Genomic DNA, 22,479 nt, shown 5'->3' with positions numbered 1-22,479 from the left:
GCAGGAAATTAAATCAATCTAGAATCATAGAAATGTAGGGTTGAAAGGAACCACGAGGATCACCTAGTCCAACCCCCCTACAATGCTGGAATCTTTTGCCTAACATGGGGCCTGACCCCACAACCCTGAGATTAAGAGTCTCATGCTCTACTGACTGAGCTATCCCAGGTGTTGAAAGCAGCATGTTGAGCATAAGCATGAACCATCCCAGACTGAGAAAAACTACGTTTTTGTGCAGCAAATGGGTTAGTGTGTCTGCATCCACAAACTTGTTTTAATAGTCATTCCCTCTCCCTAGGGAATTATAATTCTTTGAAAGGTTAGGAGTCATTTACAGAGTTCCCAGCAAGATAACTTCCAGAATTATTTTGGTGAGACAATGCCAGTAAATCCAATACAGATTTGCGTTGTAGAAATGTCTTTAACTCCCACCCCTGTTGTAGCAATGAGTACCAAAGCCAGTGCATCACAATGGAATAATCAGGTAAAAGGGAGATTTCGGTTCATGGGATGGAAGTGTCAGATGAGTCACATTAACAGAGACAAAATTGTGCCACTGGGCCTGTTTAATAAAACATCTGGGCCCTATTTTAGTAAGAGAATATCTGCATGTGAGCCTCCTTCCCTTCTGGTTCAATGCTTTGTAGCACAAATACAAGAAGCACAGGAAGCACACACACACACGCACACCATAGAAGATGCTACCATGTTTCTGCATCTTTTTCTTGGGTGGAGTCTGCTGCTTGTGCTGACCTTGGAAATTCTCCAGTTCAAGATAAAGACTACATGAAGAAGGAGAATAGCTTGTGCATACAAGCCATGTGATTTGCAGGCATCACACACATGGGATTAGTGCATTAGAGCTCTAAGAGGAAAAATCCTGCCATCGTATGAAGCAGAGGCATTTGTGTCATGCCTTCATTCCTGTGGTACCCAAGAGGCTTCCAGCAGCATTATCAAGTAGGCAGTTTAGTTATTTGCACCTTCCAGTTTGCGAAAACATGGCGAACCGATTTGTACAAAATCGTAGCAGTACAACATATATATCAGGGCCAGTAAAGGGGTCCAGAGTTCCTGATTTCAAGTGGAAGTCCATAATATGCAAACCTGCTTATTAAGGCTGTTAAGCGTGGGAAAGAAGCTGCACTGGGGAGCAGGAACTCTGATGTCATAAACAGAAGAAGGCAGGCACAGGCACTTGCTTGCCCAGCAATGATACATTTTTCCCTGGGGAAGAGTTTTTTGTGTTAGTGAGCCAATGTCACTATCATTAACACTTTTATGTTCTACTACGTGGATGTAAATCAACAAAGTATCCGTGAGTATCTACATGGATGTAAATCAACAAGTATCAGACTTACCCTTCCCTTCTCAGATTCTAATGAACTTGAATAATTTGCTCTGTTGAAAACATAAAGGGGGGACAATCCTGTTCCTATTAGGAAAATATGTTAATGGAGTAGACCTAACTTGCCATCTCTGCCAAGGTGACACATTGTGGGAGGTGGGGTTTCAGGAAGAAAGACAGATTCATGAATATGTTTGATATTTTATTATTAATATATTTGTTACTAACAACCTCATACCCAGCATTGCTTGGAAGTTCTCAGAAACCCCAAAAATCTGCGTCATTTTGTGATCAGTGGCTAACACAGTGCACCTTTGAAAGGTTTGTTTTCCATCTTGATTCAAAATGAGGCCCAATTGCATACAAACATAGGTTAAAACCTGGCCTTTGATCATGCTTAATTTGGTTATGATATATTAAGGCGTCCAAATATATAGAGACCAGGCAGCTTTCCAATATACATTGTTGATACCATGCTCCCCCTCATGTAGAACTTGGAATGGCTGTCAGCGCATTAAAAAAATAAATAAACGCATCCAGCAAATGGCTATTAAAAATAAACTAAACAAAAATATAGCCATAAAATACTATTAAACAACATTTAAAGGTCAGCAGCTCAGTAGAGCTTAACAAACAAGGCTTCCGCTGCTATGTTTTGTAAGCCTGTAACAATAGATAATGTTTTAAGCTGCCATATGAATAAACAGAAAGTGGAAGACAACCAAACATGCAGTGGGAAGGAGTTGCATAAATGGGAAGCCACCACCAAGAAGGCTTTACTGTGTGTTGTGCCCCCCACCTTAGAAAGCACTCAATGAAGGGACTACCAGCAGCGCCTCCTTGGTAGTACAGTGGAGATTATACTAGGCAGAGACTGAAGTGTTAGATTCAAACACCTTTGAACTTGAGACAAGGGCCATGTTCCAAGATTCTTCATAGAGATTAACTTGCTAGGCACACTCCACAGCTGTTGCTGGGCACTGAATACCAGCGTCCACCGTCGCGGAGCAGATGGCTTTCAAGGTGACCGAGTATATTTCCCTCCCAGCCACAAGGAGCACAGTGTTAATGACAGCCTTGCCACAGGAATTGCTAGTAATTTATTGTAGGATGAAGGCACAATTAACCATTTTGAAAAGTAACAAAGGGAGATTTAAAGTAACTGGCTCAGGTGTGAACTAAAAAGAAACAGCAAGGCAAGTTCTAGGCTGTTCCTACAGACTAACAGCTCAGAGTAGAGCAAATCACAGGGACTTTCTGCCTGCGTAACACCTTTGCCCTTCCAGGCTAGCGTAAAATACATCTTTCTCTCCCCCCCCCCCCTGTCTTTTGACAGATTCTTTCTGGAGTTCAACATATCTGGCTTCTGGCACACAGACAATTTGGCAGATGGTGAGTATGTGGGAATGCAGCCAGCTCACAGCACACAAATTTTGCAGCCACTGGGCTTGGATGAAGGAATCACACATACGAATGCAATTTAGCACAATCCAGAGACATTGTCACCCTGTTGGCACTGAGAATCTATTCGCCAGCTTCCATTTCACCTTTATTGAGACACCCTGGAATATACTGGCAAGGTTTAATAACACTGTCAACTGTGTCGGCTCATATATGTGGTCTGTGTTGGGGTATCCCATGAGGTGGATAGAAGACTACTAACAACTATTTGCTGAAGCAGTGGGCCAGTTCTTTCATCTACATGCACTTTGCTTGGAACGTGCAGGGAAGGGTGTCAGTGTTAAGACCCCTAAAAGCCTGTGGTACAGTGTCTAAAACAGCAATGTGGGTCACTTGTGGTCTGTGGATCACATGCACTCTGAGCTCTTAAAATTATGAAACTTTATTCCTTCCATTCCAGTCCTCCGTATCATGGAGATAATTTTTGAAACATAACAGCAATGTAAGCTAAAAGTAGAAAAACACAGGCAGTCTTTTGTGAAAGAAAGAAAGAAAGAAAGAAAGAAAGAAAGAAAGAAAGAAAGAAAGAAAGAAAGAAAGAAAGAAAGAAAGAAAGAAAGAAAGAAAGAAAGAAAGGAAAGAACTTTCTAAATATAATTAATTCTTAATACGTTTCATTTAAAAATAATAATAAATGGCAGAAATCATTTCAAAAGCACAATCTCATATAGCAAATGTTACTTATGGTACTGCCTGCTAGGGTTTGGCAACAGTAATATGCTGGTTACATACATTATGTTGCTTACACATATTTTAACCAGATAGAATAGCTGTCTCTCTCTAGTCCAGGGAGTACTTCCAATATTGTACTTGTTTCTGAAAGCATTGCCTGCTCCTAAACATTTAGGAGTGTGCAGGCCAAAGCTTTCAGTGTCAAATATTCTCGTATTTTTAAGTAAATCACATTCACTTCACATAGGCTTATGTGAAGGAAAGAAGGATATAAGACAATAAAACATATTTCTCATGAAACAGCAGTTTAGTTAACTGTAAAGGCAGGTGAATTTTAAGGAGTAGTCTCACACTCATTGTTGCTATTGTGAACAATTATTTCTTCATTTCACTACCATGTCATTCTTCCTCTTTCTTTCTTCACTTCCCATTCTTCCTATTCATGTGTCTTCACCATGGAATTCTACCACCATCTTGTGATCATCATCATGGATTCATCTGCATCACATGTTATGCCATGCAACCTATATAGCCAAGGCTGTTTTCCATCATGGTAAGTAGAATCATTATAGTGCAGCAAAAAGATCTCCATTTTCTGGAAACAGGAGAACACCCAAGCAGATTTGCCCAGAAAACTGGGGGCAATTCCTTTCCCACTTCACAGCTGTTCCGGAATTAGCTGCGACTGCCTAGTTGAAAACAGAGATATCACTACTTGTTTACTTATTGGGCTACCACTCACTTTGTGATTGGCGTACTTCACTGCAAGTTTCTGCGCTTGCTGGTCCAGCTGTAACCTTGAATATAAAGATGTACAGCAGCTCTAGGGATGTGCCAATATGTGCAAACCACAGCAGCTTGTGCAAAGCATGTGGGTTCACCCATATAAGCCTTGCTGAAATGAACTAAGGTTGCATGGCAGCAGTTCTTACTGGGAAATAGGCAATGGGTGGAGAATTCTGTTGTACTGTACACTGCTAAAGTGAATCTTATATTGATATTTGCAAATCTTGCCCTTCAATATTAATGATATTTTACAGCAAGCTTGGTCCATTATAAAGGAACAAATTAGTATTTGAAAAGTTGCAAGGTTTATCAGCATTCCATCTTCTATTCTACCCCCCCTCCCCCCCATTTCATTCTCAATACATTTACACATTATACAAATGCATAGACCTTCCTATGGTGCTTTTAATCTACAATCTGATCTTGCTATCTGTCATACTAGGCCAGACCAATAAATGCTGCTTCTGGAGTTGGTGCCTGATGTCTCAAATAATGCTTGGTATCCCAAGGTCTAGAGGTAGAGTAAGAACTTCAAGGAGTTCTTTCCTCTGTTCAATTGTTCATGAGTGGTAATTGAATCAGGCCAGGCCTAGGTGTTTGCATGATAATTAGCATGCTACCAGTAAACCCAACAATAGCAGGATGATGAAGAAAGGAGGAAGGGTGGACTAGGGAGGTGCCACTCGTGCAAGAGAAAAGACATGGTGGTGGTTGCATCATGCAGGAAGGGAGGTAACCTTAGTTGAGCCCCAACCAGAGCTCCCAGGTACTATGGTTGCTCTAAAAGGATCCATAATAATCAGAGGATCCAGGTCAAATATGGAGCTCAGAAAGAAACATGAGAGGACATTCTTGCATTCTCAGTAGGTACAAAATGCAAGTAGAGATAATTAGCTAGAGGTGGGCAAGAATCTATCAGAAAGAAACTTCAGCCTGTTTGCAGAATTGCATGAGGACAGGTGGTAATCGCTCAACTGGAAATCCAGCAAAACTGTATTATTCAGACAACTGCAGATAGTCAGGTTCTGATCACTAGAGCAACTTCAATAAATAAGTTCATTCACTTTTCTCATAATTTATTTATGTTAGAGAAGCAGATATGATTACAGGTTGGCTGAATAAGCAGCTCTAGCCCTTTATTCCCCCTCCACCATTCAGACAAAGGCTGGCTGATAAATGGCTTGTCTATAGAAATAAGAAATATGGGAGCTGCCCTTATGTCAATAAGATATAGCTAACCAAGATAAATATTAAAACTCTTTGCATCGTTTACACCATTTGTCATCATGATTAGCTACCAGTAAACCCAACAACAGGGGATGGGCCATAGCTCCGTGGTGTAGCACCTGCTTTGCATGAAGAAGACACCAAGTTCAATCCTTATTTCCCAGGTAGGGCTGCAAATAGCTTCGAGCTGAAACCCTGAGGAGCTGCTGCCAATTGGTGTAGACAATACTGAGCTAGATAGTCCAGTAACTTCCCATGTTCCAATATGTCACTAAAACTTCAACATGTAAGAACTGGGGCATGTGAGGGTACTTCCCAGGTCAGCTGAGCACTAGCCTGCCCTTAGTCAAGGAGAGAAAAAACCTTCTCTATGATATCCTGGCAAGAGGTAGTATTTCCTTTCCAAATTCCAAACATCAGCAGTTGCTAAAGCTCCTGTGGAGAAGAAGTTGTTAAACTGGTTGCTTGCTCATGAGTAACCCAGCCAGTAATCAGCCAGGATGGGCTACAGGTAGGTAAGGGTGAACTGCCCTGAGACGGCGGTATATAAATTCAAATAGATAGATAGATAGATAGATAGATAGATAGATAGATAGATTATAAGATAGATGATAGATAGATAGATAGATAGATAGATAGATAGATAGATTATAAGATAGATAGATAGATAGATAGATAGATAGATAGATAGATAGATAGATAGATTATGGTGGATTATAAGCCTCGGAGGAATTGGGGAAGTAGGACAGCAGCATAGGAGTAACTGGTGGAGAGTAATATTTGGGGGTTTAGTTATTTCCCCATGAGGGCTGAAAGACAGAGAAGGGAGCACAGGTTGCTTCCGAAGGCAGTGGGCGCTGATCTATTAGGCCAATAGGGCACTGCCCTACCAACCGCAACCAGCTCCCAACTGCCTTCTTTCTTACAACCAGTCCAGGGGCTGGCCCTGCCTGCTGGTTTCTTCCTTCTAAATGCCACTGTTGCCCTTCTATGGAGGAGGATTGGGGTTAAACTAGAATTAGTTCTGCCTATCATCAGCTCTGGCTCCTCCTACTGTTGGCATCCATGCCTTACGGCCTGCCTATCCCAATAGACACCAGCCCCCACTGGGGAGCAGCTGGCCTGTGCACGTGCCGTAACATCTAGCAATCTGTGAGAGAGATTTCATACAATTTTACTGTGTTTTATGTAAACCACTCAGTGGTCTTGTATATTTAATAATATATGACATAGAAAAGCAGAGAAACAGAAACTCAAGGCCCTTTGCTATATCATAAAATGGTGCAGAGGTGCCGATCTCTGGTCACATGGACGGCTGCTTGGGCTAGAAAAAAAATATCTTTGGGCTGCCCTGCTGACAGTGAAATGCCAGCAATTTAAAACCTATCTCTGTTGTTATTTTTCCGGATCAATGTGACTGCAAATATCAGGATGGCAGTGACATTTTGCTCCCTTTTGCCGATGCTGCTCAGGTGTTTATTCATGCTCATCTGTGGAATGAAACTGGGGGATGAGGGGGAAGGGAATGCCCTGCCCCAAATGTAGCAGTGGCTTCACTGTGTTCTGCGCTGTTGAAGCTGACTGGATTTGTTCCCTCTCCCCAGGCTCAATTTATTGCTGTTATTGCTCTGTGTCCAAGGAACTGTTTGGGGTATGAGGAAATTCACTTCCGATCCAGTTAAAGTGTGGTTTAACAGAGAGACAAAAGGGAGTTTGAACAGAATGAATCTCTGTGGCTCCAAGAGCAAATGTTATTTGTGAATGAAACGCAATAAGAAGATGGAAAGCATGCTGTGCATCTTCCCTTCCATACATGATACTAATGCAGTTCTACCTTGAGGAGAGGGAGAGTCCAAGTTTGGATATGCAAAGTGAGCTGGTTGTGGACATGTAACTGCACAGCTGTAACTCACAGTTTTGCATCCTGGATAGGCCACATATTTTCCATGTTGAGTAATTTCTAGGTTTTAGTAAGGTGCACTGCACTAGAAGAGAAACCTAGAAAATATATTGAGTGCTAAATGTGGGGGTCTATCTATACAGATGCTAAATCTGGCTCCCCCAATCAGGGTTGCACTGTGGTTAAGACTCCTGTCCACCTACATTTTGTCACATTGTAGACAAGCTGTCTAATCAGCTGTCTTTATTAGTTTCTAGGGAGTTGGTGAGTTGAGGGGTTCCAGGTTCGAATCTTATCTAGAAGACCTTAGACAAGTCAACCAATTTAGGGCAGAGGGGTAATGCAAAACATCAGGGTGACATATGCAGGACTGGACAAATCCTTGCTATGCAGCATGGAAACTTAATAAGACCTAGGAAAACAAATAGGTGTTGTTTACAATACTCATTTCACCATCTGGCATAAATTTATTTCGGTTTTAATCCCAGTTGAGGGAGGTTGTGTTAAAATAGCCTGCTGCTTCCTTCATAGTTGAAAGATTAGAACAGAGAATCTGCTGCATAGTTACATTGAGGGAAACTTGGTGAACAACATTACAGGCAAGGAAAAGCAATGGGAGGAATCAGATTGTCAGTGATGGTTGCACTGAAGCAGAGAGTCAGTCACTTGCAAACCCCTCAGGAAGGACAGGTGCCATTGTGACAAAGCAGTGGGAGCTCTGATACTCACTTCCCAGCAGGAGGCAACAAGGAAAGGCGAGTCCCATTCTCTCTCCCCGCTTCACTGGTGCTTGACAGATGGGCTACACAAGTCTTCATTTTGTGTGCAATGGTGTTGCAAGCTTTGTGTCCAGATTAGAGCACTGCAATTTTCACAAAAGCTACAGTCACCGATTTGTGAAAGAGCCAGGATTGTTAGAATGTTGGACAAGCTCAACCACCTGCTTGATTCCAATTCCAAGAGCTCACAGGTTTTACCTACCTGAGAAGGGAGTTGTGATGATAAGAGGATCCTGAGCTCCTTGAAGGGCAGGGAGATAAAAATGGATAGATTAAAAACAAACTAGAAAAAGGTGTGTTTTTTGGATACTTGTCACTGTCTCGACTCCCAATGAGTGACACAGACTCTATACGTGTTTGTGTGACATTTGCAGTATCTTTGCGTCTCTGAGTTGTCGTCATCACACAAGAGAATAAATGCCAGCACAGCTTTTCTCCCTCAGGCCAGTGTGATGCAAATGTCCAACAGCATTTTGAGCATTTCTCTGTTTGAAGAACAGCAGCCCCACTGTTAGTTTTATCAAATGCAAACTTCTGCTGTTATTGATGACCAACCAGTTCACCCACTCCCTGACTATCTGGCAGGTGATTATTTTTGTCTCTGTGCAAACATATCTATGCATTATCTCAGCTATCCTCAAATCTAAACATCATACATTGTCCTTCAAAATGTCACAATGACACCTGGTGTTTCTTTAAAATAAATAAATAATGCACCTAAATGTTAAAAACATTGACATGCAACACAATTAAGATAGTTTTGTATACTCAGTTAATAACATAAATATTTTAAACAATATTTATGCTTTCTTAAATGTTTTGGATTTCAGCTTTCCAAAAACTTCAAAAGTGATTATTACTATTTTTGTATATATTTCAACAATTCCAAAGTCTGAAAGTCAGTAGCACAGGTGTTGTAAAGGTTTGGTGATCTGTCATGGAAGAACCCCATTGAAGAAGATAACAGTGGTTACTCAGGCTTTGTTGCTGATGCCGAAGGGCCCCCGTAACAGTTCAAGCTTCAGGGTCCCCAAAATGTAGATCTTTCCACTGCAAGTAGTCAGTTCCTATGTTGGCTAGTGGGAGCTGGGTAGTGGACTTTCTTTCTAGTAAAGCTTCCTTCTTAGGTATTTAGCTGCAGTTACTAAAGATTGGTGCTGTACTAGCCCAGCTCAGCCCGCTATATTTCACGCAGTCACTGTCGTTAGTAAAAAGTATTCCTGTTTCCCCCATATGAGCCACCTAGTAATGTCTTGGCCAGCTGGTTTGATTCTAACCATGAACTAACTGCAAGTGGTTTCCCACTTGTTTGTGTGTTTTGACTTTCTAGCAGTAAACAGCCTGTCAGACTGATAGCTACATAATCCGACCATTGGCTGAAGGGTGGCCATATTCATGCTTCTAGGGCATCCTCATACACTGAGTCTCCCACACCACCTAGTGGCTGCCAGTAATCTTCGTTTTTGGGTCAACATCTTTCCGTTTCTTTTTTCCACACCTCATTTGTTTCCTTCACCTGATTTTCTCACTCAGCCTCTTTTTCCCCATCTCAGCTCACAAGCACAAGAAGCACGACATGCTACAGCCATGTGACACAGAATACCCAGTGTTTGTATATGAACCTGCCATCAAAGAGACCAATGGGATTATTGAATGCGGAGACTGTCAGAAGTAAGAAATGTGCTCTCTTTCTTCCTTTCTTCCTTTTCTCCTACCTGTGCCTCTCAATTGTCTCTGGTTAGTCTGATCTCCAAGCAAACTAACTGTCCCTTGTTATCCTTGCAATGCAACTATGAACTATTCCAACCTCAATTCAAGTGTCCGTTAGTAACAATAGTAGCGACAATTGCTTAGGACCCAGTTCCCTCACAGACCACTGCCTTCTGCATGAACCTGCCAGTTACCAAGGTCTGCCTTGAACACACTCTTTGCCTAGTGCACGGGTGGGGGACCTCAGACCCAGAACCACATTTTGCCCTCCAAGTCTCTCTGTCTGGTCCTTAGAACTCTCCTCAGCCACACTCTTCACTGGAAACCAGGCCTTGTGAGGGTCTGGAAACCAACCTTATGAGGAATGGTTGAGGGAGCTCGGTATGTTTAGCCTGGGAAAAAGGAGACTGAGAGAAGAGATGATAGCCATCTTCAAATATCTAAAAGGAATATTGGAAGTTGGAGCAAACTTGTTTGCTCTGGAGGGTAGAACCCAAACCAATGGATTCAAATTACAAGAGATTCCATCTAAATATCAGGAAGAACTTTCTGGCAGTAAGAGCTGCTTGACAGTAGAATGGACTCCTTTGGAAGGTGGTGAACTCTCCTTCCTCAGAGGTTTTTAAACAGAGGACATGGGTGACGCTGTGGTGTAAACCACTGAGCCTTGGGCTTGCAGATCAGAAGGTTGGTGGTTCAAATCCCCACGATGGGGTGAGCTCCCGTTGTTCGGTCCCAGCTACTGCCAACCTAACAGTTCGAAAGCACGTCAGAGTGCAAGTAGATAAATAGGTACTGCTCTGGCGGGAAGGTAAACGGTGTTTCCGTGTGCTGCTCTGGTTTCGCCAGAAGCAGCTTAGTCATGCTGGCCACATGACCCGGAAAAACTATCTGCAAACAAACGTCGGCTCCCTCGGCCAGTAAAGCGAGATGAGCGCCACAACCCCAGAGTCGTTTGTGACTGGACTTAACTGTCAGGGGTCCTTTACCTTTATCTAGATGATCATCTGCCATGGATGCTTTAGCTGAGATTCCTGCATTGCAGGGGGTTGGACTAGATCAGTGTTTCCCAACCTTGGGCCTCCAGCTGTTTTTGAACTACAATTCCCATCATCCCTGACCACTGGTCTTGCTAGCTAGGGATGATGGGAGTTGTAGTCCAAAAACAGCTGGAGGCCCAAGGTTGGGAAACACTGGACTAGATGACCCTTGAGGTCCCTTCCAACTCTACAATTCTGTGGTTCTGTGAATTCCCTTTAGAAAGATAGGCAAAACTGAACATGATCATGTTTTTTCTGTTTTTTTCTTTATAGGTTAGGGCATTTGCTTCAGTGTAGAACATTCCTGTTCCAAATAATTCATATCCATAAGGGCCCACAGATAAGTTAATTCTGTTTAACATCCATTTCTTTTCAAGGCAATCTTCTTTTCACACAAAGCTCTCCATAGAGTGTTTTCCCATGTGAGATTGCCCCTCATTTAGAGAACTTACATCACTCATTCTTAACTGCTTGCAAGGGCTGAGAGGCATGTTTACCTGTAAGAACTCTACTTTGCCAACATTAAACAACTCAGTGCAGTGGCGTAGCGTGGGGGGTGCCAGGGGTGCCGGCCGCACCGGGCGCAACTTCTGGGGGGGCGCGAGTCCAGAGGGAAGGGACAAGTTCCTTCCTCCGCCGGGCTCCCCGCCGCCACCGCCAGCCTTGCGCCCTAGTGCGCGCGCGCCCCCCGCCGCCGCTGCTGCGGCTGCGCTCCACTCACTGCTCGCAGGAGGAGCAGCCGCTGCAGCAGCGCCGCCGCCACCACCAACGCCTGGCCGGCACGGGCAGCCTCCGCACCCCGCCGCCGCCGCCATCCCCTCGGCCCAGCCACAGGCGGCGGCTGCTTCTGCCGACTGGGGGGGAGGAGAGCTCCGAGGGGCCTCGCCGCGCCCTGCGCTCCCCAACACCCTCCAAGAGGAAGCCGGCAGGCGGGCGATGGTCTCCCGGCGGAAGGGGGCGCCGCTGGCTCCGGCTCTCAGCGCAACTCTCAGCTGCGGGGGGGGGTCGGGCGAGGACGGAGCGCGGCTGGAAGCCCCCGGTCCAGGCCGGAGGGAGGAGAGGCGCTCGCCAAGCCCCGATCTGCAGCGCCTCGGAGCGCGGGCTCCACCTACAGCCCAAGGAGAGGAGGGGGCGGGGAGGCGCCCGAGGGGAGGGGGCTTTGGCTGCCTCGGCCCGCGGGGGCGCCGCAAATAATAAATTTAATAAATTCCTGCTGAGCCTTAAGGGGGGGGGTCCTTGGCTCCTTCGCTCGCCCCCAGCCCCAGTGGCGTAGCGTGGGGGGGTGCAGGGGGGCCGGCCGCAACATCTGGGGCGCGTGCGCTCGCACTCGAGTGCTAAAATCCAGGGGTTAGGGGGCGCAAATTACTTGCCTTGCCCCGGGTGCTGACAACCCACGCTACGCCACTGACTCAGTGTGCCTAAACACTGAATACTGGCACCAGAATATCTGAGCATTTGATGCTGTTTCCAAAAAACAGACAGACTCAAGTCTGGCTATAGTGAGTTTGAGAACTGTCAGCCCTGCCTTAGGCATTATCTTTTCTCCTCTCTCATTTATACTGTCAAGCAGTGCTATTTTTCTAGAAAAAGAGGTGCCAGAACTCACCATGTATTTCTCCCTTGTTCTCTTATAATGGCAAGGGTACCCACCTGAGCAGTGCTGAAACTGAGTTCTGGTGAGTTCCAGCTGAAAAAAAGCCCTTCTGTCAGGGCATTGGTTGCAGGTACACCATACTAGGAGCAAATTAGATTTGAATACTTTGTCTTACGCAAATAAGCTCAGCCTTGCTCTTAGCAACACATGTCTCTACTGTGTAGCTACTAATACCAGATAGTTTCTGAAGCAATTCCTATGATGGTTGGTATAAGCATAATGGTTAAATCACATGGGACAATTTCTTAGCTCAGCATGAACTCAGCAAGTGATCTCCAGAAAATTGTTCTCTCTCTCTCCCTCCCCTCCTGCCCCCTAACTTACATAATTATTGTAAGGAAGCTAAGGACTAATTCAGACATTAGTATTTTCATGTAATGTTCACAGCTCTAATATCTAAAAGCTTCTTTTTGCAGCATCCCACACTAACACCATTGGGAATAATGGTGCTGGGAGTTGGATGTTTCATTCACTTGGGTGGTTGAAGCAGGTAGAAAGCTTCCAGATCAGGGGTTCCTGAAATGTGGTCTGTGGACCACAAGTGGTTCTCAAGGTGTCTGTGAATTTGTGGCTGAAGATGGGAAATCATACATCCTTTGCATTTAGTTTTGTGTCAATTTTTAATTGCATTGTTATCACTTCCTTTATTTTCTTAATATTGTATTTTATTGTATTATAAATTGAATTCTGTAGAATTACAACTGCTACAGCAGGTAGAAATATCATTAAGTGGTTCCCCAAGACCCTCAGCAAATTTCAAGTGGACTGGGGGGTGGAATTTGAGAACTACTGTTCTAGATGTTGCCACTTCCTACAGAAAGTGTTGCTGAAGGAAAAGCTTATCACTCAAATGTAACATTTGGACCAGCCCTAAGATTATGCCCATGAAGCATGTAATTATTATTATTATTATTATTATTATTATTATTCAGCCTTTAAATGATTCCATTAACTCAGACATGGTACCCAGCTGGGTCCAGCTGGCAGGATTCTGTTTGCATTTGAATAAAGCCTCCACAAGCCCACAGGAGATGATCTAAGAACTAAAACTCAGGTGCTAAATATTAAGATGGAACTTTTCGCTTTTAGCTAAGTACACACCACTCATAGTCTCCCAGCAGAGGGCAGTAGAGGACTATTGTTTTTTCTGGCTGTAGGCATGCTTAGGATGCATTTTCCATTTTACTTGAACATGAACACTTTATGTTGTCAGAAAATAATAGTAACTATGAAAATGACACATATACAATAAATGAGAATTCAAGCTCGTGGTCCAAATGCTGCACCGTATTCATAGCTAGAGAAGGGAGCAGACACAGAATGTTGTAGCCTCAGTGTCATGTGAGCAGAGTCTGTCCACGTCACCAGCTGATCCCTCAGTATTGGGCACTTGCATGAAAGTCAGGACACATGGGACTTTATAGTCATTCTTTGAATGTGGCTCCCATGCATAGCTGTACAGGGTTTAATACATACACTTTAATACACAGGTCAGTCCTGTACATACATTTACACTGGCTTGAACACACACTCTGAATCTGCAATCCTGCCTTGGCACACATAACTGTGGTGTACTTAAGTCAATGTGCTTCAATACATACATAATTAGTTCTTCTGCAGGCCCTTCCATGCATGAGCACTATGCTTATAATGCAGAGTACATTGAAGATGAACACTCAAAAACCTACAACCCCTGAATTGTGCATGGATACACACACACACACACACACACACACACACACACACACACACGATGTATGTAGAGGCTACATTCCCATCCAGAGTCAAGTACGGTATCATATCAATCCATTTACACAAGAGCTGCACTACAGTATTAACAGAGTAGTCCGCAGTGAACAAGGATGTGTCCCTGCTTTATAACCCACACCTCAAGTTTCTCAACCATTCTGCCTCCAATGCAATAAAATTGTATTTGTTTAATTGAAAGTGGCAGTCTTCAACTCAGTTCTGAATATTCCCTAATAGTATTCCCATTTATTAACTAAATATATTTTCCTCTACCCCCTTCCCATTTGCTTTAATTCTTGCTGTTTCCTATTGCTTGAACCATGTGCTTGTTTGTGGTGGTGGGAAGGGAAGGGAAGGGCAGTGCTATTTTTTTTAGAAAAAGAAGTGTTGGAACTCACCTCCCTTGTTATCTCAGAATGGCAATGGCACCCACCTGAGAGGTGCTGGCACTGAGTTCCAGCTGGAAAAAAACCCCTGAGGAAGGGGCAAGGGGAGTATTCTATAACCTTCTGTTCTGACCATAGTCTCTTGGGGTGGGGGGATCTTCTCGCCCTTACAGGATGTTTGTGGTGCAGCAAATTACCAACAGCAATCTCCTGCTCCTGGTTGTGGATGCTGTATGTGACTGCAGCAACTTTCCACCTGTCCTACTGCAACCTAAAGAAGTGAAATATATCTTTCTGCTAGTAGAAGTTGTATTGGGCTGTACAGTTCTTGTGGTCAGTTTTCCAACAGTGAATTGATGCAGAGGGTTTGCTTTAGTAGTTCTTTGGGGTGGGAAGAATTTAGCATACGTTCTAATGGAAAGCATGGCAAAAGCAATGGCAAGTTAATGTGCTGCTAATTATGATTGCGTACTGTTGTTTGGTAAGTGCTATATGGATTGATAGGGGACACAGGTGGCGCTGTGGGTTAAAGCCTCAGCGTCTAGGACTTGCTGATCGAAAGGTCGGCGGTTTGAATCCCTGCTGCGGGGTGCGCTCCCGCTGCTCGGTCCCAGTGCCTGCCAACCTAGCAGTTCGAAAGCACCTCCGGGTGCAAATAGATAAATAGGGACCGCTTACCAGCGGGAAGGTAAACGGCGTTTCCGTGTGCAGCTCTGGCTCGCCAGAGCAGCGATGTCACACTGGCCACGTGACCCGGAAGTGTCTCCGGATAGCGCTGGCCCCTGGCCTCTTAAGTGAGATGGGCGCACAACCCCAGAGTCTGTCAAGACTGGCCCGTACGGGCAGGGGTACCTTTACCTTTACCTTTATATGGATTGATTGTGTGCATTTTTCTATATACCTCCTCAATTGCTGGAAAGGAGGTGGAAAGAAAAAGCACAGGGGTACCAGGCATAAGATGGAAAGAGAAATCAGACTTGCTATTTAGTTTTTAAACTCTCCTTAGAACCTGAAAATAGTCTTCACTCTGAAGTATGTCCCCACACAGTTCTGTGTAGATGAAGATGCTGTTGGTTTCATTAGCATTTGCAAAATAGAAGCCTAATTAAGGAAGGAGTCCTAGGTCAGTGGTGGACCATGTGCTTTGTGTACCATAATACATTAATACTGTGTGAGATGGACCAATGGACTTATTTGCTGTAAGCCAGTGAATGGTACAGAAAGATGTTGTGCATTGCAGCTCCAAAATGCCAGAGTGAAACTGCTTTTTACGGGAGCTACTTCCCATGTGGGCACGTGTTTGCTTTTTACAGTTGAAGGGACTCTTGTTCTGGAACAGAACCATGGCATAGATGCACAGGACACCAACAGGCTTCAGGGACAGTGGAGTGTATGTTTGTGGGGGAAAGAGTGGTTATTTAAAAAACTTGCAAGGAAGAACTTCTTTTAAAGGCATACACATGAAACTATGAAGACACATTTAATATAACAGTAAGTTTCTCCTTCAGTAGACAAATTTTAGCTCTGCAGCAACAGTAGTGGAAAAAATATGTAGATTGTAGCCCTAATTTTGCTCAAGGTGGTTGTGACTAACTTATGTCCCATTGTTTCCAGTAGGTCTTACCCCTGGCTAACTGCTCCTGGAGTGGAGCTTGCTCATTAAGTGTGATCACTAGCCTTGAAAGCTGCTGCTTGGTTCTGCAGCCACCCATGATGGCTCCATTCCAACTAAAATCATGTTGAAATCAATAGGGAAATTAACTCCCACTAGTTTCAATAGAATTTAAGCAGTGTTCAGATTAAACTATGCTCAAAAATCCTAGCTGATCTTAATTGAGCCCACCTACTTACCAGGTGTAGGGACGCGGGTGGCGCTGTGGGTTAAACCACAGAGCCCAGGACTTGCAGATCAGAAGGTCAGTGGTTCGAATCAATCACAATGGGGTGAGCTCCCATTGCTCGGACCCTGCTCCTGCCAACCTAGCAGTTTGAAAGCACGTCAAAGTGCAAGTAGATATATAGGTACCACTCTGGCGGGAAGGTAAACGGCGTTTCCGTGTGCTGCTCTGGTTAGTCAGAAGCGGCTTAGTCATGCTGGCCACATGACCCGGAAGCTGTATGCTGGCTCCCTCGGCCATTAAAGCAAGATGAGCACCGCAACCCCAGAATCTGCCACGGCTGGACCTTATGGTCAAGGATCCCTTTACCTTTACCTTTACTTACCAGGTGTAGCATAAGTATTTTGAGAAATGTCCTGCCTGTGACAGCACCCTTTATGCTAGAATGAGTGTATGGCATTCCATGTGAGTAGAGGCCTTGCAGTAGCTTCATAATCAAGGGCACCTCTATGGTAATACATCTTATGACTTGTACAGCCTAGTTGTAAACTGGAATTCTGGGACAACACAGCTCCTCCATAAATGGGATTGTTTCTGATTTTCACCATTTCCCCAAACTGCTGTTAACCTTAACAGCACTGCACATAATGCGTCAGTGAAATGTGACAGGATGCGCTCCCAGAAGCTGAGGCGGCGACCAGATACCTGCCATGCATTCCATCCTGAGGTAAGGCGGGTTGAGGAATTGTTGCATTTGACAAAGTAAGCTCTGCCCCACAGCAGCCATGATAATGTGCTGGCCTAAATAAAATAGGCTGGGTTTTGAAATGTCAGTCCATAGATACATGTGATGTATGCAGCAAGCCTGTGCACACGTTATACATATAGCCAAGTGCATTGGGTTCCTTGCCATGTGGTAGGCACTCATGAGCACGCACATTCTGCACGGACATAGTTTATCCTGCCAGCCCTATGAATGGATCCATTGTTATCGGGAGGTGGGTTTGGCCATCCCCATTGCAAAAAAAGTTTCAATCATTTGGCCCAAGTTAAAATGAAGCTATGCTTTAATTTTTGCTGCCCTCTAAATTCTACTTGCTGAACACATACTTGCTTTGTTTTTCAGGAAAACGCCCAGGACTGTGGAGGAGCGGCAGAGATTTCTGCCTCATTAGCCCTGCTCTTCCTTCCTCTGGGAACCACAGCTCTTCTCTTGCGGTGACAAGGCCCATCAAAGTCCTTATTTTGGACCAGAAAGGCAAATGCTCTATTTTGAGGACCATGCTACTTGGGCACTTAAGACAACTGCTGCATGCCAGAGCATGTGGACAATGCCACAGAGGCTCAGGAACTTCTTCGGCTGCATCCTCCCAAGGAACTTGCTAGCTGTGTTGTGTTTGGAAGTGGGGCTTCCTTTCTTCAAGGAGCTTGCAACTGAGGGTGGGGCACCTATGGCTATGGACCAACAGGCTCACCAAGCTGTGTGATCTCACAGCTTACCCTCCCTGCCTTAGCAGCATGGAAAAGTTTACACTGGTGGGGGAAAGGCCTGGAATAGTGGATAGCATTTGCCAAATGGATGGACTTAACCTATAAGTTACCCTAGTTGCAAAATGGGAACAGTCAGTACTATCGGCTAAAGAGAAGCATCTCATAATCCCCTTTTAACTTAACAGACACCTGGGCAGTTCTGCAGGAGGCAGGAATATCACCTTCTTAAAGAACATAATGGTCATCAACAGAGATTCATTTCTATTGTCAAGGAACTGGAGAACAATATTGGCAAGCCAGGCTTTGGCAGGGATTCCTGTATCCGGCAAGGAGTTCCTGCAACTCTGCCTACTGCAGACATTTAAACTCTTCTAAGGCTACACAGAGAGCTTTCATCTAAAATAGCTGATTCAGACAATGATTAGATTTATCAGCTTAATGTGAAAATAGCTCCATGTATTCTATTTCAAGAGGCATGATGCATTATGGGGAGTGGTTGCAGGTTGAGAATTTCATCTGAAAACTTGGATGACTACTACCAGCCAGTGTAGACAGTACTGAGCTAAAAGGAATAATGTTTCTACCTATGTTTCTGTGTTATTAAGGCAAACTTAAACTCTAGCCTTAGAAATATTCCTTCTGTCCACACCTCTCAAGTTCCCTCAGCTTCACATCGCTGGACAAGGAGTTTAGCCATAACTCCCTTGCATAGGTTACAAAATTACATAGGTTACAAAATTAAACATGGTGAGGCTAAGTGTGCACATTAGCTTTGTTAGACGCAAATGTTTAAAAGCAGACACTTTTGGGAAGTCTACAGATGCACAGGAAATATGACTGTCACCTTCCAGTTCCTACTGTATGCTGCAATATTATTTTGCCAGACATGCTGACGGCTTCATGGATGCACCAGCTGTATAATACAATCTTTATCAGTTTTCAGGGAAGTAAGTAACCCCTCAGAGCTGTGCTAATACAATGTGAAATTTCTCTCAACTTTTGAAAGCCATTTTGCCTTATGAACGAAACTATGGGCAAAATTTTCACCACACCAAGTTTTTGTTTCTAGATCCCAGTAGCTTACGTGCCAGGCGTGGGCTGATGGTTGGATAGCCAAGACCTTAAGACCTCAGAAATGGAGAAAGCAAGCAAAGGAAGGAAGCCATATTACAGGACTGCTGGTATGTATTTCCTTGACATGACTAGCATTTCAATAAGAAAGTCCTACTCTCAAATCCCTAAGGGAGATTTGTGACAGTACAGAAGTTGTTGAACTTTTGCTTTTGTTTTTGTAAAATGTGTTTGACATTTGGCCTCTTTTTAAAATATGACATTTTCATTATATTTTTGTTTCATGTCTTTCTTGGTTGTCATACACAATATGCCACAAAATCCCATCACAGGTCATACTGGAATTTGCTGAAAATGGACCCACACTTACATTCACAAGTAAATGTGCTTAGATGTATTTACAATATTCCAGTATAGTGTAAGAGCTTCACATTGTCAAACTGACCTTAATATATGAGCATAGGGTGTGTTGAGAAAAAAGTGTAAAAAAAACCCCAAACATCAGGAAGGGTTATGGTTCTCTACTCTTGGTTCAAAAACATGGAAGAACAGCTTTCACCATTAAATGTAACACAAACCAATTTCTATATTTCCAGGCCACATTCCCATCCATACTTTTCTATACGTCTATCCAGTTCTTATATGATCATGAATGAGACCAAAAAGACAACACCCATCAAACCTCCATTGCATTTGCTCTTTTTATTAGAATTTAAGAATACAACAAGTAATGAGATCCCATTGCCCGGAGACCCCAATCTTCAAAGTCCAAGATGTGCTTTGTCGCCTCCAACAGTAAGCAATTTTTTAAAAAAGAAAATACTGAACAAGGCCACTAGTTAATGGGAAAAGAAAGCTGTAACTCTGAACTATACTACACTGAAAACCTGCACACACAAAGGAAGCAAGCGAACCTCCGATTGCTGAGAGTAAGGCATTCAGGTGCCAACCTGGGAAGAAGTCTCAGCAAGCACCACGGAAAAGTGCACAGCTAAGCAGTTTTTCTTATTGGGACACAAAAAAATGTCCTAAACAGAGACCAAAGGGGTAGAATAAGTGGAGGGTGTGTTTTTGTACAGGTTGTGTGCTGTAGGACCAGGTTGTGAGAAACCCTTTCTGGGAGTGAGCATAGGATGATCTAGAAAAAATGCTTTTCAGAAAGGTAGATCTGAGTCTGATATGTATTAGCACTTTCCCCATCAGGCAAGCCATCCTTCTTCCAGATGGCTACATTTACCACTGGGAAGGTTAAATCATCACTGGCCTTCCTGTCATTACAGGGGTTCAATTAATACTGTTCTGTTTTTCAGTATGGGATTGAACAATCAGAAGCGTTAGGGTGCCATTCTGGCCTATCTGCATTCAGCACATCAGGATCCTACCCAGGATATACACATCTGAAGTTGCCTACAAGCACCCGTTAAGCACCTCTTGTAGGTCTAAACACTAAGGTTCTGTTTTGAGGGCGGGAGAGAGAAAAGACAGAAAGACCAACTTCCTTCTAATAATCAAAAAAGCAGTTTAACATGTGACAAATTCTACCATCTCCCAACACTTGTAGTTAATTATACTATGGGCCAAAGGAACTGCCCCCACTGTGAGTATTCAACAAACACAAATTCTACACTGTGTCAAAACATTTCTCTCCATCTCTGACGTGCCTCACCAGCCTAGCAGGAGAAAACAGCAACTACACTTCTTGCCCAACTGAGTATTCTGCTTAGTGATAATTTGCCCTTCTCAGAATGTACGCTACCCCACAAGCAGTTAAGCTATCTGGGGAAGTTTTTAAAGAGACAACAAGCTTCTCTTGGGTACCAAGCACTCTTTTGAGGAGAGGCAAAAATGTAATATCCAAGCAGATTCTGCAAGCTGTTCTTTTTAAAGAAAGAAAAAAGCCCAGTGCGCAGCATTGTCTTATATACCAGAAGGAAGCAAGAAGGATCGGCAGTGTTACATTGCAGCCAAGTGGAGCTTGGTGGAATTTAATACCGGGCAACCTTAGTGCTACTGTAGTTCAGCAGCACACAACATAATCTAGAACGAATTAACAGCTAGTCTAGGCTGCTTTTTCATATGTTCCTCCTCACTCCCTGCAGACCATCTTATCCTACTGTCTCTCAACTAGAAGGCAGATGCCTGACACTAACAATTGCACTTGGATAAAAAAGGATAGCAGGCCCAACTGAATGGTGAAACACTGACAAGAGACCCCACTGCCAAAGAGGTCGAGATACATACCATATTGTGCCTTAAGCCATCAAATCCCAACACAGCAAAAGGCCGGTGGAAAGAAAGACCACCTAAAGACTATCCACAAAATGGCAGAGATCTTAGAAGGCACTCCCTGCCAAGGGAGCAGAGCTCAGCTGCACAATCTCCTGCCTTTGCCTTCTGAACGTACAGGGGCCCAAGCGTCAGCCCGATTTAAGGTTGTCCACACTTGCTTACCCTTGTGTGCAGACTGAGCCTGCTGGGTCTAGCTGTCCAGTATATCCCCAAACATTAGGAAGAATCTGTAGAACCCAGATGCTGCAGGGGTTTCACCTGGCCCTCTTGCACTTAAAAGGGTTCGTGCAAACTTGAAACAGTGTGTGGTACTTGCATGTTGCAATCTATACAAAAAACCCTCCCCTCCCACACAATTTTAAAACATTTATATAAACTTTTCAATTAAACAGAATGTTAGAAATCTTATTTACATTTTTCCTCCCAAAAGAGCATCTAAAAATCAACTTACCTGAACAAGATACAAATCTTAATCAAGCTAGATTTTAAAAAAGAAAAAAAAATGCTAAGCCATCTCCCCATGACAACCCCTCTTGTTTTTCTACAAATAAATATGGCATTGAACAGAAGCTGATTAAGAAAGGGCTTTCTGTAGCTTAGTCTGTAGACCCCAGGAATAAATTAGGGTTTAAGAACTTCCAGGTCTTCAGAATCAATTCACTCCAATGCTTGAGGTATGAATTTCTCTTCCAAGTTTTAGTTAGAATCCCTGCGAAGCTTCTACACCATCCTGGGTCAGGTGTAGACTGACTGCTCCAACGGTTCTGCTTTTTTGGTTACGATCTTGGGACAAGCGGTCAGTTTTACTACATCTCGTCCTCTGAGCAGCCTCCACCAACTGTGAAGCGGAACTCCTGAAGGTTTGAAACTCCATGGAAGTGCGCAAATGCACCAGCCACTACAAACACATGAAACAGCTGGTGGGAGTGGAACTATGGGAGAAAGAAAAACAGAACACCGTTTCACCTTAGGTAATGGAGACTCCCATTTTCCAGAACAGTCACCAAAGGAGGGCATCACAGGTGGTACTGGCTAGTAAGTAGAGATTGTGAAGTATCAACCAGCCAAAGAATAAGCC

The 22,479-nt window shown here is 43.8% G+C and overlaps 2 protein-coding genes across 3 annotated transcripts in view; one reads left to right on the top strand and one right to left on the bottom strand.

The window, feature by feature from the left end:
• Positions 1 to 19,385, top strand: part of CACNA2D4 (calcium voltage-gated channel auxiliary subunit alpha2delta 4) — a 162,658-nt gene extending 143,273 nt beyond the window's left edge. Inside the window, exons 34-39 of the mRNA XM_081926839.1 lie at positions 2,685 to 2,740; positions 4,014 to 4,034; positions 9,727 to 9,844; positions 14,886 to 14,991; positions 17,188 to 17,277; positions 17,677 to 19,385. Coding sequence (XP_081782965.1) covers positions 2,685 to 2,740; positions 4,014 to 4,034; positions 9,727 to 9,844; positions 14,886 to 14,991; positions 17,188 to 17,277; positions 17,677 to 17,772 — 487 coding nt within the window. The 3' untranslated portion in view covers positions 17,773 to 19,385. The remainder of the gene's footprint in view (positions 1 to 2,684; positions 2,741 to 4,013; positions 4,035 to 9,726; positions 9,845 to 14,885; positions 14,992 to 17,187; positions 17,278 to 17,676) is intronic.
• A 414-nt stretch (positions 19,386 to 19,799) lies between these two features.
• ADIPOR2 (adiponectin receptor 2) overlaps positions 19,800 to 22,479 on the bottom strand; it is a 34,149-nt gene continuing 31,469 nt past the window's right edge. For both annotated transcript variants that reach the window (XM_081927317.1, XM_081927316.1), the window contains exon 8: positions 19,800 to 22,333. In XM_081927317.1, the coding sequence (XP_081783443.1) occupies positions 22,208 to 22,333 (126 nt within the window). In that variant the 3' untranslated portion in view covers positions 19,800 to 22,207. The remainder of the gene's footprint in view (positions 22,334 to 22,479) is intronic.

The sequence above is a fragment of the Podarcis melisellensis genome (genome assembly GCF_964234715.1).
Source record: "Podarcis melisellensis genome assembly, chromosome: 10".
NCBI lineage: Eukaryota > Metazoa > Chordata > Lepidosauria > Squamata > Lacertidae > Podarcis > Podarcis melisellensis.
This window is presented reverse-complemented; position numbering and strand designations above follow the sequence as displayed.